Source organism: Oryx dammah, unplaced genomic scaffold, assembly GCF_014754425.2.
Source record: "Oryx dammah isolate SB20612 unplaced genomic scaffold, SCBI_Odam_1.1 HiC_scaffold_5, whole genome shotgun sequence".
Taxonomy (NCBI): Eukaryota; Metazoa; Chordata; class Mammalia; order Artiodactyla; family Bovidae; genus Oryx; species Oryx dammah.
Window position 1 is genome coordinate 88,265,497 of NW_024070189.1, and position 17,180 is coordinate 88,282,676.

Sequence of the window (17,180 nt, forward strand, 5' to 3'; positions counted from 1 at the left end):
AGACAGAACATGAGGAGAACCGGGCCCTGATCCACACAGACAGAACCTGAGAAGAACCGGGCCCTGATCCACACAGACAGAACATGAGGAAAACCAGGCCCTGATCCACACAGAACCTGAGAAGAACCGGGCCCTGATCCACACGGACAGGCCCTGATCCACACAGACAGAACATGAGGAGAACCAGATTCTGATCCACACAGACAGGATCTGAGGAGAACCGGATCCTGATCCACACAGACAGGATGTGAGGAGAACCGGGCTCTGGTCCACACAGACAGAACCTGCGGAGAACCGGGCCCTGATCCACACAGACAGAACTCAAGGAGAATCAGGGGTTGACCCCCCACAGCCATAATGGGATGGTTCAAGTCAGAAACGGCTGCACAGGAAAGGTTTTCCAGTAAGTCCTGGCACGCGTGCAAATCACTGCAGAGAAAAGAACCACAAGGACTCGAAGCCTTGTGCAGAGAGGTCGTGTGACTGGTGATGTTACCTTCAGAGTACAAAAGTTTCCCCCTACCCTGAATGAAACGCTGTTTCTAAATGCACCAGCGCAAGAAGGACTGAAACTGTCCAGTGTAAGAAATAAAGAACCAAGAATAAACGTCAAAGAGGAGCTTCCCTGATGGCTCCGTTTTTAATAATCTGCCTGTCAACTCAGGCGACATGGGTTCAATCCCTGGTCCACAAGGAACCCAAGTGCCATGGAGCAACTAAGCCCATGTATCGCAACTACTGAGCATGTGCTCTAGAGCCAGTGCTCTGCAACAGGAGAATCCAAAGCATTGAGAAGCCTGCACATCGCTAGAAATTAGCCCCCGCTGGCCACAATTAGAGAAAAGTCTGCACAGCAGGAAAGACTCAACACAGACAAAATACATAAACTTACCCCAAAAAAGTGAAAGAAATATGTTACAAGGAAAGTGGAGTGGTCAGGATGAGCCCCTCAGCACATGCTCACATGCTGCTGACTATCCAGGCGCAAAGAGTACCCTAGCACCAGCCTGGCCTCTGGCACCCCATGAGGAGGTGGTGATGACAGGTCCCTGGCCGGCAGGGTGCACATTTAAGCAGTCACTGTGGCCAGAGTCTGGGGTTACCCCAGGCATCGTGGGGGTGTCTGAAGAGTGGGGCCGGGGAGCGGGAGGGAGTAAAGCCCACGCATTCCAGGATGCTTTAATCAGAAAGCCCAAGCAAGTTTTTAGGGTCAACAGGATATGTTGAGAGGACTTCTGTGGGCATGTCACTGCAGGGCCACAGATCCCAGGTGACAGGAGGGCCTGGTAGGCAGTCCTGCTCCCACCAGGGGCCACGAGCCAAGCATGTGTGACACCCGAGAACTCAGAACATGGGGTGCAGAGGGCAAGATTAAGCAGACCATGAGGAACCAGTGCACCCCAGGTGACATTCCATAAGAACGATTCAGGATGCCCAGTGGGCAGCGTCCAAATGGAGGGGCTGTGCCCTGAGGCCCAAAGGCTACAGAGTGGGACCCCACAGCCAGATAGATGCCTGGGCCAGCTGGGAAGACAGCAATTCAAGCTCTTCTCTGGGTGGAGCCTGGGGCTGGGGAAAGGCACTCACTCCCGTAAACCATCAGGAGCGACCCCTGCCGCACGCTCAGGCTTGTGCTCACCTGCACACGCATGCAAACACATGCAGCCGGCTGTACTGAGGGCAGCTGGTAACTGCTTCTATGCTGGGTGATCCTTTCAATTCTTCTGTCCGCTTGACATGTTTCATGATGAAACATGGAGGACCCACCCTGCTTCTCTCCCAGCCACGGACCTCAGGAGGACATGGGAGTCTCCCTGGAGCTCTGGGGACAGGGACGTGGGGGATGAGGGAGGCAGGGCAGGGTGCCTGCCCGTGTCAGGCGAGGCTTCCCTCCAGGACAGGGGACTCCTGCTGTCTTGAGTCACGACTGGAGAAGCTCTTCCATCCCCCCTTCCTGAACATGCCAGACCTGCTCTCCTACCCTGAGCCAGAGCCCAACTCCCCAGGGACCCAGCGGTGGTGATGAGAACACAAATGAACGTCAGTCCTCATGGGTGTGACGCTCCACAGGCACCAGGATGCCCTGGCACCGTGAAGGGATGCCCCATGGACTGCTGCACCTGCTGCATGACCGCAAGATCGTGATGCAGTTGCATCCCTGCTCCCTGTACCTTCAATGGTCTGGAAGCTTCTCAGAGACCACCCACCTGGGGACAGCCCTGCTCAGGTTTGCCACAGGCTGGGGGAGGAGCTTGGGACACAAGAAGATCCAACACCCCGGCGTTTCTGAAGGGCGGCGAGGGGAGAGGAAGAGGTTGAGGAGAGGAGGGAGGGAAGGCCAGTGAGGTTAGCAGGGTCAGAAGCAAGAACTCAGCCTCAGCAACCTTCCTCTCAGCCTCCATGTGGACTGTCAAGATCCCCCATGAGCTTCTAGCCAGACGCCATCAACACTCCCTCCATAAAACCACTCATGTTGCCCCAAGTCTGCTTTCACACACACACGGAGCACACACTCTTCCTAAAAACTACATGGACTCTGACTCAGAATCAGAATGGAAGCTCAGCTTTCAAGCTCTCATGACCTCTCCCTCCAGAGCTGTGCCCAGAAGTCCCACAGGGATTCTGAGACTCAGAGCTGGAGAGGTGAGCTCCCCTCCTGGGTGCATCTAGTCTCACCCAGCCTTGGGACGGAGAGTAAGAGAATGGGGAAGTGGCGGAGGGCTGCAGCCAGGCCTCGAGGGTCCAAACACAAGAAAGCCCTGGGCAAAGCCAAAGGGCTGGTCTGGGCAGCCCCAGCACCCCAAGGCTGAACTTCCACTTAGTCAAGTTCCAGTATGAGACACACAGTTAAGTGCCCAGGACATCCTTGAACTAAGAAGTTACACACTGTCCATGGGAAACCCAGATGACTTGGACAGTCTGCAACTCCCGTGCTAACCAGGTCCCCACCCATTTCCCAGGCAGCTGCAAGCTCTGGCCTGAGCAGTGGTGAGGTCCACTCTGTTCACTGAACATTCTGAGCTGGGAGGCACCCTGCCTGCAACCTAGGTGACAGCAAGAAAGACAGACAAACCCCTCCCTCCCGCCTCCAAGGCCTTCCCACTGGGGCTGGATCAGAGGATGCTGCTAGTCAGGACCCCAGCATGCGTGATCAAGGCCGCTGCTACACGGCCCAAGCAGGATAGACACGGGACAGACGTGGGACGGACGCAGAATGGACGCACAGAGCAGAGACAGAGGGATACATTACCTTCCTTCATGTTTGCAAACCGCTCCTTCAGCTGGTGATCCACCTCAGGACCAAAGGCAAAGTTATTCACAAATACAACACTGCAAAACAATGCTCCAGTTGAGTGCCGGGTTCTGCGTGCACACGAACAGAGCTGCAGCGCCTCCACCGCAGCGCTGTCCGCACCTCCTCCACAGCGGGGGCATAGGCTCAGGGCCCTCGGGGCGTCACAGCTGCCCCAGGTGCTGCCAACACAGACCCTGCAGCCAGGTCCCATGACAAGCAGGCTGCTGGCTCCCTGGGGAAGGCCTGCACTGACACGGGCGTCCCCAAGGCTGGTGCATGGGCAGTACAAGCTGGGCCACCTGGGCACACAGGGGTGAGGCAGCCTGGGCAGGAAGGCAGCACAGACCCATCGAGCTACACTTGGAAGGGAGCCCACCACCTGAGGGCCCAGCACAAAGTTTTTCTGAGGCAAGGGCTGGCCCAGGCTTCCCGTTTTTCCAATGTTCTCTGGCATCTGAGGGCCTGAGAAGCTGTGTCTGCAGATGCCCACCAGGCAGTCGGGGGCTCCTGCCCCACCCAGGGTCCCCCATCCCTTGGCCATCCTCTATCCCCTGGCTCCTGTCCACATGGGGGATCCCCCCAACCTGGGTTTCCCTCCTTATTTGAATGTGACAGAGTAGCCAGCTGCCTGCCGGCCCCATGCTGCTCCTCCTGAATCTCGGCAAAAGGACAGTCACAGGGCCTGACCAGGGCGAGGACACATTGACTGCTGTGAGAGAGTGGCAGTGGGAGCCCTCAGCTGGGGGCTAAGCTCTCCCAGCCCCTACTTGGGAAAAAGTGCAGGGATGGTGAGGTTATGACGGGCAGAGCCCTGACGAGACCGGCTGGCTAGGAGGCCTCCACAGCGAGCAGGGACATAGCCTGGGAAGGCTGGATGGCAGGGTCTCAAGGGGACTGGCCAGGAGAGGGCGTGAGCCAGGACAGAGCCTGGGGTCACCTGCAAGGAGACAAGGCAGCTCCGAGGCCCGTGGGAGCTGGGGTGAGGCGGGGTCTCGAGGTGCTCCAGGCCAGGTGGACAGCGGGCAGCCAAGGCTGGGAGTAGGCCCCTCAGCCAGCTCTTTCTCGCCATGACCATGACCATGGAGCCCAGATACAGCCACAGGGCCCCATAGGAGAGGCCCCACAGCTGCAACAGAGTCCCCACACTCAGACTGAGGGGGACACTTCAAGCCAGCATGTTTTCTCAACAAAAGGGGGACAGCGTGCCCGCCTCAGGGGAGACGTCCTCACTGAGATCAAAGATGGGGTCAGACCTCTGTGAGCGAGAAGATACTGACGGGGCTCAGGGCACCCTGCAACAAGCACGTGTGGAAGGAAGGTCAGAGAGAATGACTGTCACCCCTTCCCCCAGTCAGAGCCAAGAGCATGTGACACACTCGCCCTTTGGTCACTGAGGCCCAGGGAGCCACCAGGAGTGTGAGCACACAGCCCCACGGCCAGGGCCAGGAGGATGCCCATCAGGCTCCAGTGCAAGGGACACAAAGGCGGGGCCACCAGCAAGCTCAGGACAGGTGGTGGTGGTCGCTGCTGTCCAGCCCAGGGAGGCAGGGGGGCGGGGCCCTGTCTGCTGGTGTGACCCTCAGGGAGGGAAAGCCACATCGTCCCTGCCAGCCCGGCCCCTCGGCCCCACCCCCAGGCCCCGGCTGTACCTTGTGTTAGCAATCCGTTCTCTCCACTCCTCCGAGAGGAAGTCCCCCCTCTCCAGCTGAAAGGAGATAAGAGGGACAACCCATCACTTGGGGTCTCACTGCCTCTGTGTTCCACCCCTGTCTACCCCCCAAGAAGAGATGGAATGATCAGAGGCCCTGACTGGGAGGATGTGGGAAGAGGCCAAGGTCACAGCCACAGGCTGACCATGCACGTGGACACAGCTGCCGAAGCACCGGAGAAGGTGCTGTAAAGTCCCAACGCCATGTCCACGCAAGGCCAGCAGGGGGCGCCCCAGGGTGACCATGTGCCACAGAGCTGGACTGCAAGGGCTGTGACATCAGGGCCCCAGGGTGCAGCCCAGCGCCCACCCACACTGCTGTGGGCGGTTTCCCCGTGCCGGGGGCATCCTGATGTTTCCAGTACCGCTCCCACTACTGTCTCCCTCAGAGGACTAATCTCATTTTGCCTCAAGGCCAAAGTGCATCTAAGACAACACAAGTCTCATTAACCTCACTGTCCAGAACTAACATTTCAGAAACCAAGAAATCTGATTTTATGATTCTTCAAAAAATGTTATCATCCCACCCCCAGTGTCCACCCACGGGAACATCTGCACACTCCTGTCCACAGAGCACAGGTGTGGACAGTGCACGTGTCGCTTGATGGACAAGCAGATACACACATATCCGCCTACACCCAGGAGCATCCGTCAGAAGCCCTGATACTCGCTACCATGTGGATGGACCCTGAGAATATGATGTTCAGTGAGAGGAAGCACAGAAGGACACATAGGATGTGATTTCACTAATGGGAAACATCCAGAACAGGCAGGTTCAGAGGCAGAGCACCTTGGGGGAGAAGGTGGGGGTGACTGCTGACAGGCCCTCGCCTGACAGTGCCCCCAGGTGACAGGGAGGCCCTCCAGACAGCGATGGGGCAGCACCGCCCAGCGGGCCTAGCACCCAGCAGAGGTCCTTGCAACGGGCAGCGCCCAGGCAGAGCAGCTGCGGGTTCAGCACCCTCCCTGCACACAGAAACCACCCAGCATGGGAGGGGCCGAGCCTTGCTGGGCAGAAGAGAGGTGGCCATCCTAAAGGGTCCGGGAGCTGGCGGAGGGCTGTCCATGTCTAGGGCATCCATCTCTGGGTCTCCCAAGTTTGCCACCGCTCCCTGCACACAGCCCAGTGGGGCTGGGCACTGACTCAAGTTCAAAATCCTTGTGATGCTGTGCAGGAGAAATCTCATGCTGCGGGCCCAGGGCTGTGTCCTGGGGAGGGTTCTCAGCGTTCCCACACTGTCCGTGCAAACACCTCACATCCTCCCGGAGTCTGGGGTCTTAGCCATGGTAGGTAGCAACACCGGCACGGCCAGCACCCAGAAAGAACCCTGGGAATGGGGTCTGTGTGAGCCCCCTGGGGGACCACACCGCCCTGGTGCCGTTACGTCTCATCTGGGCACGGGGTCTGTACGAGCCCCGCTGGGGACTGCACGCCACTGGTGCTGTCATGTCTTGTCTGAGGGAGTTCAGCCCTACTAAAAGCTCATGCCTGGTCCTGGGACTCATCCACCGCCTCCTTCCTCTATTTGCTCTGTCCTGTCTCTCACACACCAGTTGGTGAGGACAGCCGACTGCGGTGTCCCGGGCTCCCTCAAGCCCAGCCTGATGCAGCTCCTCTCTGTGGGGCTCACCCACCCAAGGAAAACCACTGGAGCCACAGCACCACTGCTCCGCGGTGGCCTCATGCTCAGGGCAAGAAAACAGCCATTGTCCCGCCCGCCTGGCCACCGGGCTACCTACCACCTCTTGGCACAGGCACGCCATAACTGGTTGAGGACAGGGACTGACCGGGCCAGCTCTGTGTCGCTGGGGTCCACGTGCCCAGGCTAACAGCGACAGGAAGGTAAGCACAGCCTTCCTGTCGCCCCCACGGAGGACCGTGACCAGCCCAGCTGGCCCAGACCTCCAGCTCCAGAGGAACGTGCGTGAGGGCTGCCCCGTGTGACCGCCCTTCCCCAACCAGGGAGACCTCCGGTGTGCCCCTGCTCCAGGCTGCGACCCAGACAAGGCGGGCGCAGCCCCCTCACCACAGGCCTCCTCCTATGGGCCACCACCCACACCACATGGCGCACAAGCTCCCCCTGCAGAAAGCACTCCCTCCCGGGGGCCCCAGGGAGGCCCCACCCGAAGCCACAGGGTGGGAGCCAGCGACGGGTGCCCCAGACTCAGTCACCCTGCCACCTGCCTTGGAACGGCCACAGGCGCAGACGGGACACCTGACTGCCAGCCAGTCCCTCGGAGCTGCTGTGTACTAGAGCCACCAGAGGAGGGCAGGGCTCGTGCTCTGGGTGGCCCGTCAGCAGCACCAGGTCCCTGCCAACCTGACCGCACCAGCCCGAGGGCAGCCTCGCCCACTGGGGTCCACGCTGCCACCTGGCTGGGGGCACCTCCTTCAGCGGCACTTCCAAGAACTCACTGACACCCTGGCACAGGAAACCTGCTTGTGCCAGGCCCGCCACCAGGCACCAATGGCATGCGGTCACTCAGACGGCGCCAGGCAAAGGGGCACCCTGAGGTGCTGGGGACATAGGCAGAAGCTGGGCACAGGGAGGGCCCAGGGCTTCAACAGGAGGAGGGGACCCAGGAGGAGGCTCCGGCGCCCGCAAGTAAACACATTGGCCAGGGTGTCTGCTGCCCCTCATCTATCATCAAGTGATGGAGGCAGGACTCTGCCTGCCGACCAGGGTGACTGCTTGAAGCCACACAGAACCTCGAGGAGGGCCTCCCCAGACCTAGCACGCGTGCTCCCGCCAAGTCCAGGCGTTGGGCAGGAGTTGTCACCATGGCTTCCTGGAGTAGGGCTGCCTGGACACCAGAGGCACTGCCGGCTGCCGCTCCAGACACAGCAGCCAAAGCCATGACTTAAGAGTCCTCAGAGCCAAGTTCTGCTCGCAGCCACCTCGTGGGGCCTAAGAGCAGGGCCCTGATGAGTGCCTGGCCTTCAGGAGGCACAGAACAAGCAGGTTTCCACACAGGGGGCCGCACCAGTGCACCAGCTGACATGCCACCAACCCCCAATCACCCCCCTCTCAAATTGCACTGCCTCCCGATGTTGCCAAGAGAGGGAGGAAGGAGCAGTGACCCACCAGGCAGGCAGCCCACCAGCCTCACCCCCACCTTGGCCTCTGGCCATGGGCGTCATGCCAGCAGCTAGAACCACACTGTGAATCAAGCACCACAGGCTGCTGCGGGTCCATGGGGCATTCTGGGGCCTGAGTCAACCAGGCTTTTACATCACATGTTTCAACCATTTGGCCCTCTCATCAGAAGCAAAAAGCACTTTATAATTTTAAAAACCTGTGTTTTAGGAGGTTGTGCTGCTGCTGCTCAGTCACTTCAGTCATGTCCGACTCTGTGCGACCCCATAGACGGCAGCCCTCCAGGCTCCCCTGTCCCTGGGATTCTCCAGGCAAGAACATTGGAGTGGGTTGCCATTTCCTTCTCCAATGCATTAAAGTGAAAAGTGAAAGTGAAGTCGCTCAGTCGTGTCCGACTCTTCACGACCCCATGGATTGCAGCCCACCAGGCTCCTCCATCCATGGGATTTTCCAGGCAAGAGTACTAGAGTGGGGTGCTATCGCCGTCTCCGAGGAGGTTGAGGCCTTAGGAAAATGGCAAGCCATCCAGGAACTCTTATCAGCATGTCAGTGGGACTGGGGACAGGACAGGAAGAAGTTTCTTAGAAATAGAAATGAACTGGACTAATTTCCCTCAGCCTGAGCAACAAACGCTAGAGGACTGCAGGTGTGGGAGGACACGGGGGCCAGAGGTGACACCCCTCACACTTCACTGAGGGGAAGAAACCTATAAGAAATCCCACCAAGAGAAAGGGGAGGGGAGCTGGGCCCACACTGCAGATGGGCAAGTCCTGGCCCAGGGAAAGCAGGGCAGAAGCAGAGGGTGATGGCTGACCTCCCAACATGGGGTCAGCATCGCCTGGACGCCAAAGTCAGACTCACGAGAGGAGGAAACCAGTATCTTCCTGGGCTGCAAATACCCACAACAAAAAGAAACTATTCCCAAGGCCAGATGGGGTTGACCTCAGGCCTGGAAGGCTGGCTCAACCTTCAAATCTTCTACTCTATGGAGAAAAACGAAAACAATCAACAGCCACAACAACAGTCACCCAGAAGTAACACCAGCAACTACAGCAAGGCTGCAGATAAAGGCCCTATCATCTGTTAACAGACCAAATACAAAGTCAACGGCTCACCTCCTAGGCAGCTTCAGGCTGGAGGCCTGAAGCTACTGGACTCTGGGCTGACTCCCACGATGCTATCATGCCAGGGCGCTGCTGAGAGCAGACCGGGGGTGGGGGTGGGGATGGGGGGCGGCAGAGTGGAATGGAGCAGAGCAGAGCACCCACTAAGTATGGCCGCTGACGACACAACAGAGATGGCTCAGCAGAGAGGGGTAGTCTCTGCAGCAGATGGCGTGGGACGGCTGGACGTCCACTGAGAGAGAGATGAGTCTAGACCAGACCTCACACCCCTTGAGAATTACCCCAAAAGAAACCACAGGCCTAGAGATGAACCACACAATCAAGGACCACCTATAAGATATCTTAAATCCCGGTGAGCTGAGACTGGACTTTCACATCAATACTGAGGGTGCAATCCCTGAAAGGAGAACCACTCAGGTGGCTCCAGGGCTGAAACTCCATCTCTCCTGCTGGCCCCCCGCCCCCTGGAATCACACACACCATTCTATTCCCTGAGGCAATAAGGAACGCTAGCTCTGGCCCCATAGCCCCCCATCCCCCAGGACCCCCAAGAGCAAGACACAAACAACGTCAGGAACCTTCAGAGGGACCAGGAAGACCACATCGAAGCCAGGTGGAGCTTGGGGCCCTGGGGGACCTGGGACAGGAAGTGACGTGTATGCTGAAGAGCCGGTTTGGAACCTTCCCCCTGCAATGCCCCGGCCGCAGTCCTGCAGATGGAGGCTGCATGGCAGCCCTATGTCCACAGGCCACTGAAACCTGCAGTGGCTGACAAAGCCCTGGGCACAGAGACGCGCTGGAGCTGAGAACATGGAGTTGGACACCCCAGGCAGGAGGAGCAGAAAGAGGCCAGAACATCAGGATCCAGGAGCGAGACCCAAAGAACCTCGGCATTGAAGGCCGAGCAGACGGATGCGGGGAGAGCGGCACAGGGGCAGCGGCACCAGGCCAGCTTGTTGGTGGGGCCTCACTGCTGCAGCAGGGGGCAAGCACGAGAAAGATGCCCTTGGCCAGCCCACACCGCACCGCCCCACATGTGGTCCTGAAAGAGCCGGTGCTCCCGAGGCCTCGCTGGGTGCCCGAGGAAGAGAAGTGGGGCAGAGTGCGGGGCCGGAGGAGTCGACTGCCTACAAGGCCCACAGCAAGGAGGCGGCAGGTGGTCAGGAGGCAGTGAAAGTGGTGGGGAGGGGGCTCCGGGCAGGGAAAAGAGGGGGCGGCGGGTCAGGGGAGGCGGCGCAGAGGGTGGGGCTGCACCCTTAGCCGGGGGGCATGGAGCGATGGCACTCACTGTGTATTCTGCATGCTTTTTTCCATACCATTTCATCCACTTCCTGAACTCTCGGTCCATCGTCTGCAAAGAGCCAAACCAGACAGCCCGTCAGGGACCCGGTGGCCAGGAGGGCGCCCCTGTCCTCCCCATGCCCGTCCCGCTCCAGGGTTCCCGGGAAAGGAGCCTGACTGCAGGGAACCAGAGTGGGCAGGCGTGCAAACCACAAACTCTCAACGGTTTCTCATGGCGATACCACCACTCAGACGCGCACTCCTCAGACCTTGCTGCCTCCCCTATCCCAACCCCCAGCAGACGCTGGCACAAGGGTGATGCCAGCTGACCCCCAGCACCAGGGGAACCAGGGGACACGGCCACAACGGTCTTTCAGGGACGCATGAAGCAGGGACCCCCTCCCCCACCTTCCCTCAACCCCAGCACAGACTGTCCCCTATCCTGCAGGTCGCTGCACACCAAGGCTGGAAACAAAAGTGACACAGATGTGGCCGCGCCCGGGGCCCAGGGCCACTCACCTCCGCGTACTTGGCTGGGATGTCAGCTTTCTCTACACCATAATGATGTTTGCAGTTGGTGGCCGCGGCAACCTGCAGCACAACCTGGCCCACCCCTTCATGGGGGGAGAGAGAGAGAGAGAGGTGTCAGACGCACAGCAGGACACACCCAGCAGCCGGGCCGGGACAACAAGATCATCAGGCAGAGGCCTTGGCCTCAGCGCACGTCCCCAAGTGCCCTCTCGGGCCACAGAATGTGTTCAAATGCCCCAGGCCGTGGGCTGAGCATCGCCCCCACCCCCAGCCAAGCCGTGCTCCATTTCATCACGAAGAAGATGCTCTGTGGCCACCCAACTGGGACCAGCCATGGTCCACGGCCCCACGGGGCATTCACTGTGCACACGCAGACACAGCTTTTCGAGGCACAGTGACCCCTGGGAGGAAGCACCTCTCACCAATGAGCCATGCTCCACCATCCGCCTGAGTTGGGAGCGGCCCAGAGTGGTGGCAAGAGGCCCCGCACAGCACACGCCCGCAGGACAGGGCAGGATCTGTGGGCACTAGCTCACAGACAAAGGAGGCTTCTGAGACTGTCCCTCCTTGAACTCAGGCCAGGTGCACTTCAAATAAAGTGTCAGGAGCCCTCCCATTTTGAACAGAACAGAATCCAATGATGGAAACAAGCCTCTATTCGGAAACATAGGGTAAACAGGGAGAGGACATAGGGTCCCTCCCGGAGGGCAGGAGAAGCTAGGGGACCGAGGGTCTGAGGAGGCTGGCAGTTTTCAGAAATCATAAGCCTTCTGACACACAGGGGAGTTTTACAGGCTTTTCTAGAAATGACCTTCAACCATGTGCATGCTTATTAGAATGAGAATTGTACAGGTAAGAGTTTAAGCCAAAGACAATGCCACCAGAGAAGCCACCTTTGTCTGTCTGCAGGGCCCTTCTCAAGTGGTGAGGCCACGCCATATGGGACGGGACCTTGGGGTCTGTGAGTAGGTTATGGGGGGCAGTGGAGACCCCAGAGTGCTATGCTTGGGGTTCCTGACAGAGCAGCCCAACCACACGCCAGGGAGCCCCTTGCGCAGCCTGTCACCTGCACAGTCCCACCAGGACAATTTGGCCCGTGGCTTCTTCATTCAGGCAACATGGCACACCCACGGGCGCCCGCCTGGCCCCAGCCCCCGGAACCTCTCCTCATGAGGCCATCCTGCAAGCACAAGGAGTAGGGGAAGGGGTAGGGGGGAAGAGCCCCCACCTACCACTGCCCAGGTCCACGAACAGGTCATCTTCGGTCATCTTGATCTCATCGATCATCTGGGCGACCAGGTCGAAGGAGGTCTCCCCATACACCTCTGGGGAGAAGGGCTCATAGTTGTTGAGCTTCTCAGGGTCGGTCACCGAGTGGTTGTAGACCTGCTGCAGGATGTGCCGCAGGAGCCCAGTGGACGGCCGTGTGTTCAGCTTCATGGGCTGTGTGGTACCCTTCCACTGCGACAGGGCACACACACAGTTTGTGGGGCCACACCACCCAGCCCGCTGCCCGACCCCAGCGGGGACACGAGTGCGCAGGAGTCTGTGTGAGCCTGCGTGTGTATGCCAGTGGTGTGAACCTATGTGCATGTGTGTAGACGGAGTGTGTGTGTGTATAGATGTGTTGGGTTGTGCGTGCATGCACGTGCAGCTGGGACCTGGGCAGAGCAAGCTCCCTGGCACTGCTCTCCCCACAAGCTGGTCTGTCCTGGCGCCCAGAGCACCCGTGGGGGAGAAGCCCCAGGAAGGTTCCCTGTTACCAGCTGGCTCAGCACGGCTCCCAGGGCATCCACAAGGGCCAGGATCACTGGCCAGCTCAGCCCCAGCCATCTGCATCAACACAGTTCCAGCCCCGGGCCATAGGGTCCACACCCTGGGACACTGCAGACCCCACATCATGATTTGATGGGCAAGGAGGGGGCCTGAACCACAGCTCAGGGGGCCGAGATGATGAGATGGGTCCGAGGTGAGGGTGAAGGCCACCTACCAGCTGGTGGATGCTGTCGATGGCCCGGTTGTACTTGTCACAGAGCCTCTGCATACTCTCAAAGCTAAAACAAGCAAGGGAAGGCACTGGTCACCGCTGAGCTCGAAACAAGCCACCAGGCCTCAGGGGAGGGGGCAGAGGCCATGGGGCAGAGCTTCAGTTCACTGTGCCCTGAGGGCTCGGGTGAGGAATGAGCTTCACAGCTGTTCACAGAACAAGGCAGGCAGACCAAGGCCAGCCTCACCCCAACCTGTAGATGCAGGAAGTCCCGCTGCCCCAGGGCTGGGGGACAGCTGGGTGCCAAGGGCCACTGCAGGCAGGGAGGGCTCTCGGCACTGCTAGTCAGGTGGGAGGGGATGATAATCAACACCCCGACCCTGCAGACAGAGGTCAGCACCCGCCTTCCTGCTGGTGTGGCTTCCATTTACCCAACAGTGTGAACTGCTGACACTCGCCCAGATATAAGCGTCCATGTCAGAGATTCAGCGAGGGAGTCGTTGACCCGGCTTCTCCCCACACCAGGGGGCAGTGTTCAGTGGAAGCCCCCAACCCGGGTTCTCCCAGAGAGTATCTGGGGCATCCATGTTTGTCAGTACCGGCGCTGAGCGACCCGATGCCCCTGCACAAGGGGTCTACCCTGGCATCTGTGCTGCACGGAGGAGGGGGCAGTCACTTGGGGCGTGTCTCCTAACGCCACCCACATGCTGAGCAGCAAGATAGCTGCTCCCCAGGGAGCACCAAGAGCCCGGGGACCCCTGAGATCTCAATCTACATCAAGACCCCTTGACCCTGGGCCCTGGATGGACCCCAAGAACTTAAGTGCACTTCCTTTTCTAACAGAAGCAAAGGGATCTAAATGGACCCATAAACACATGGCACGTTCAATCTCCGAGAATAGCAGCAGAAGCTGAAAAGCCAGAGACCTTGATAATGGGAAAGAGCCAATGTGGGCAAGGCCAGTGAAACCTCACACAGACAGACAGCGAGGGGACATGCGGCTCTAATATGTTGTGAGCAGGCTGACACGATGAGGTGGGAAACCCATTCTGGAGGAACTACCTGTATGTTCAAGGGAGGAGTCCAGCCCAATGCCAGCCCAAAAGGGACCCTGGGAACACAGGCCAGGAGTGGGCAGCCAGGGCAAGTGCCGACACTCCAGTCTGGCTATCCTCAGGGAGAAAACACGCAGTAGTTCCCAGATTCCTTCCTTGTGCTCCAGCTTCCATGTCCCTGTCAGAGCCCCTGACTACACCCTGGTATACCTTCTCCTGGGAGAATGCACACACATGGAGGCTCAGAGGAGCCTGGCACCTGGGCCCCGCTGTGCCAGCCCTGCCCTCACACACCCCTGCTCTGGGCAGGACTCTGAGGTCACTTGGGTTGCGGGGCGCGCGGAGTTGCCATCAGACTGTGCCTGCCCTCTCCCAGCCCGGAATCCTTTCAGTCTGCTTAGGAGCTTCGAAACTCCCCCTCCCTGGCCCCACGCAAGCACCTTGGAGCAGAAGCACCTCTCAACACTCCACTGCTTGAGCCAGGCACTTGGCCCTTGACCACCAGGAAATGTGAACCGTGTGGATCTCGAGACCGACGTTCAAGGTTAGAGTCCACAGGCACCTGCACCCTGGGGTCAGGGCTGACGCATACACCCAAGCCACCTAAGCCCATAACAGCCACCTGTGCCAATTATCGGACCGGGAGGAGGTGGGAAGTGAGGGGAAGGGACTAGGGCTGACTGAGTCCAGCAAGTCCTCCAGACACAGGAGTGAGACCACTCAGCCTGTGCAGGGGCCCGCAGGCGCCTTGGGGCCACCTTCTGTCAAGAGCAGTCACCTAGGCCCACAGCCTGCGAGCGATCAAAGAGAGCCTGCCAAGAACTGAAAGAGGCAGGAGAGTCTCTCAAAGAAAAACAAAAAGAAATTCCAGGCAGGCATTCCAGACCCGGCCTCGCCCTTCCCCACCCACAGGACTCTTCTAGGAGATCCAGGATGTGCCTGAGGAAACTGCAGGGAGCAGCCAAAACTATATGAGACCTGGCTGGAGCTGGGGGCCGAGGCTTGAGAAGCCAGGCCAGCGACAGCAGTCGCTGCCGTGGAGAGAGCAACTCCAGCTTTACACACGCCGATCCCACTTTCCAATTATGTCCTCACTCCGACAGCCTCTGCCAATATTTGATAAACATTTCCTACCAAAATAACTCCGTGCTGGCTATGGCCAAGTCTAAAAGGAAACTTCCCATCAGCCTGCAGTGTCGAGGAAGGTCTAAATTTAGCCTGTGTCGACACACACGGAGCCCGTCCCCGGTGGAGATGCAGCCCCGGCACAACACCGCTTACCTTTTGGTATCGTAGTCAATTAAAACGTAATTCTCCATAGCAAGCTTGAGATCCGGGATTTCCTCACAGACCCATCTGAAATGCAAAGGAAACTAGTATTAGTGCTCTATCTTCTACTCTCAATGCTGTTCTTAAACACTGTTGACTCTGCAAATACAAAAACAAAACATTCTGGCTACTCATCTCAAAATGTGAAAGGCTGAAAGGGGGCGTGACTTCAAAACAAACAATGTAAAGACATGTTCTTAGGAGGATGCTGTTCTTACAAATTACACAAGTTTCATGTTGCTTCGCATTTAAACAACGCTGGCCATTGGGAGCTCAATGGATTTAATGTGTTACAGGGTCTAGGACACCAATCAGCTTAAATCAGAGAGTCTGAAAAGCAATGCGTCGACCAGAAATAAAAGGGAACGATTATTTGAAGAATGAACTAATCCCAAGACAAACAACAGGGTTTCTTCAACCGTCGGACTTCTCTGGTGGCCGAGCAGCTAGGACTCGGCGCCTTAACTGTTGAGGGCCAGGGTCCAATGCCTGGACGGGGACTGAGATCACCTCCACAAAAAGTGAAAACAAAAAATACTGCAGTGGGGAAAAAGAGATGGAGGGGGAATCTGCTGATCCCAAGGTGGAACCCTGACTGGATCCTGATACAGTCTGGAGAAAAATTGTCAAAGACGAGTCATCATGACAGAGCTTACAGAGAATAAAAGGAAAATAAGGGATATTACGAAAAATGGCATGTCAATAAACTCAACAACTTAGGAGAAGTGGACAAATTCCTTAAAAGATGCAAATTACCAAAACCGACACAAGAAGCCGAACACCTGAATAGTGGGACACCTAGCACAGAACGTGACGTGAATTTCTCCCAGAGACTCCCAGCCCATAGAGCTTCGCGGCGAACTCTGCCATTCGCTGGAGAAGTGGTGATGCTGACCCTTTCCAGCTTGGGGAGGCCAACACTGCCATACGACCAAAACCAGAGGACAAAACCTTGTAAAGATGCAGCTGTTAACCTGGCGTCCCTCAAAAACGCCGACTCAGAACTCCTCTAGAAATGTTAGTAAGCCAAAGTCAGCAACACATCTTATTCCAATGGAGTTTATCCCAGGAACAGAAGGTTGTTTAACACTCTAAAACCAGTCACTGTAATTCACTGAGAGAATAAAGGAGAAAAAAAAAAATCATACAATTGTCTCAACACATGATGAAATCAGTTTCCATTCACAATAAAAACTTTCAGGAAAAAGGAGTGGAAAGAGCCACCCGCCACCCGATGGAGGGGCAGGGAGGGCTGGAGGGAGGGCTGGAGGAGCTGCTGTCCCTTCGCTGCTGTGGGCTCTGCCAGGGGAGCCCAAGGAGGCCAAGGGTTGGAAAGCAGGGAGGGGCAGTTCTCTCACCATGCGTGCCCACCCGCCCCAGGGACCCTCTGACACACACACTAGCCCTAGCCACTGGGCAGCCAGAGCTCCCACGTCAGGGGTCTGGCTCCCCTCTCTGCGAGACCCACCCACAGTCCCCGGAGCTAGCTGGGCAGTGCCAGCTCCCTCAGACCCAAGGGAACCCAAGTCACGGTCCCTGTGTCATCAGTCTCTCCCCGCCACCGGGCCTTCGGAGCAGAGACCGCTACCTCTGGCGAGCGCTTCTCCAGCACATCTGCTTTCCCTGGGAGGGCATCCACACCCCAGCGGCAGGGAAGGACTGGGACCTCCAGCTTTCTACCACAGGGCCCAGACAGCGTTCATGAGGCAGGAAAAACCAACCAACAGCACAAAGGCCAGGAAGGAAGAAGCAAAACCATCCCTCCTCATGGA

General features: G+C 58.1%; 1 protein-coding gene across 12 annotated transcripts in view; it reads right to left on the reverse strand.

Annotated features, from left to right (window-relative positions):
- DOT1L (DOT1 like histone lysine methyltransferase) overlaps positions 1-17,180 on the reverse strand; it is a 51,826-nt gene that overhangs the window by 18,336 nt on the left and 16,310 nt on the right. For 10 of the 12 annotated variants that reach the window (XM_040241851.1, XM_040241852.1, XM_040241856.1 and 7 more), the window contains 7 exons: positions 15,361-15,435; positions 13,028-13,091; positions 12,270-12,498; positions 11,026-11,120; positions 10,514-10,576; positions 4,945-5,000; positions 3,251-3,330 (listed from right to left, as the gene is read on the reverse strand). In XM_040241851.1, coding sequence (XP_040097785.1) covers positions 3,251-3,330; positions 4,945-5,000; positions 10,514-10,576; positions 11,026-11,120; positions 12,270-12,498; positions 13,028-13,091; positions 15,361-15,435 — 662 coding nt within the window. Of the gene's footprint in view, positions 1-3,250; positions 3,331-4,944; positions 5,001-10,513; positions 10,577-11,025; positions 11,121-12,269; positions 12,499-13,027; positions 13,092-15,360; positions 15,436-17,180 lie in introns of those variants that run through there. The other 2 variants (XM_040241859.1, XM_040241858.1) reach the window with 2 other exon arrangements.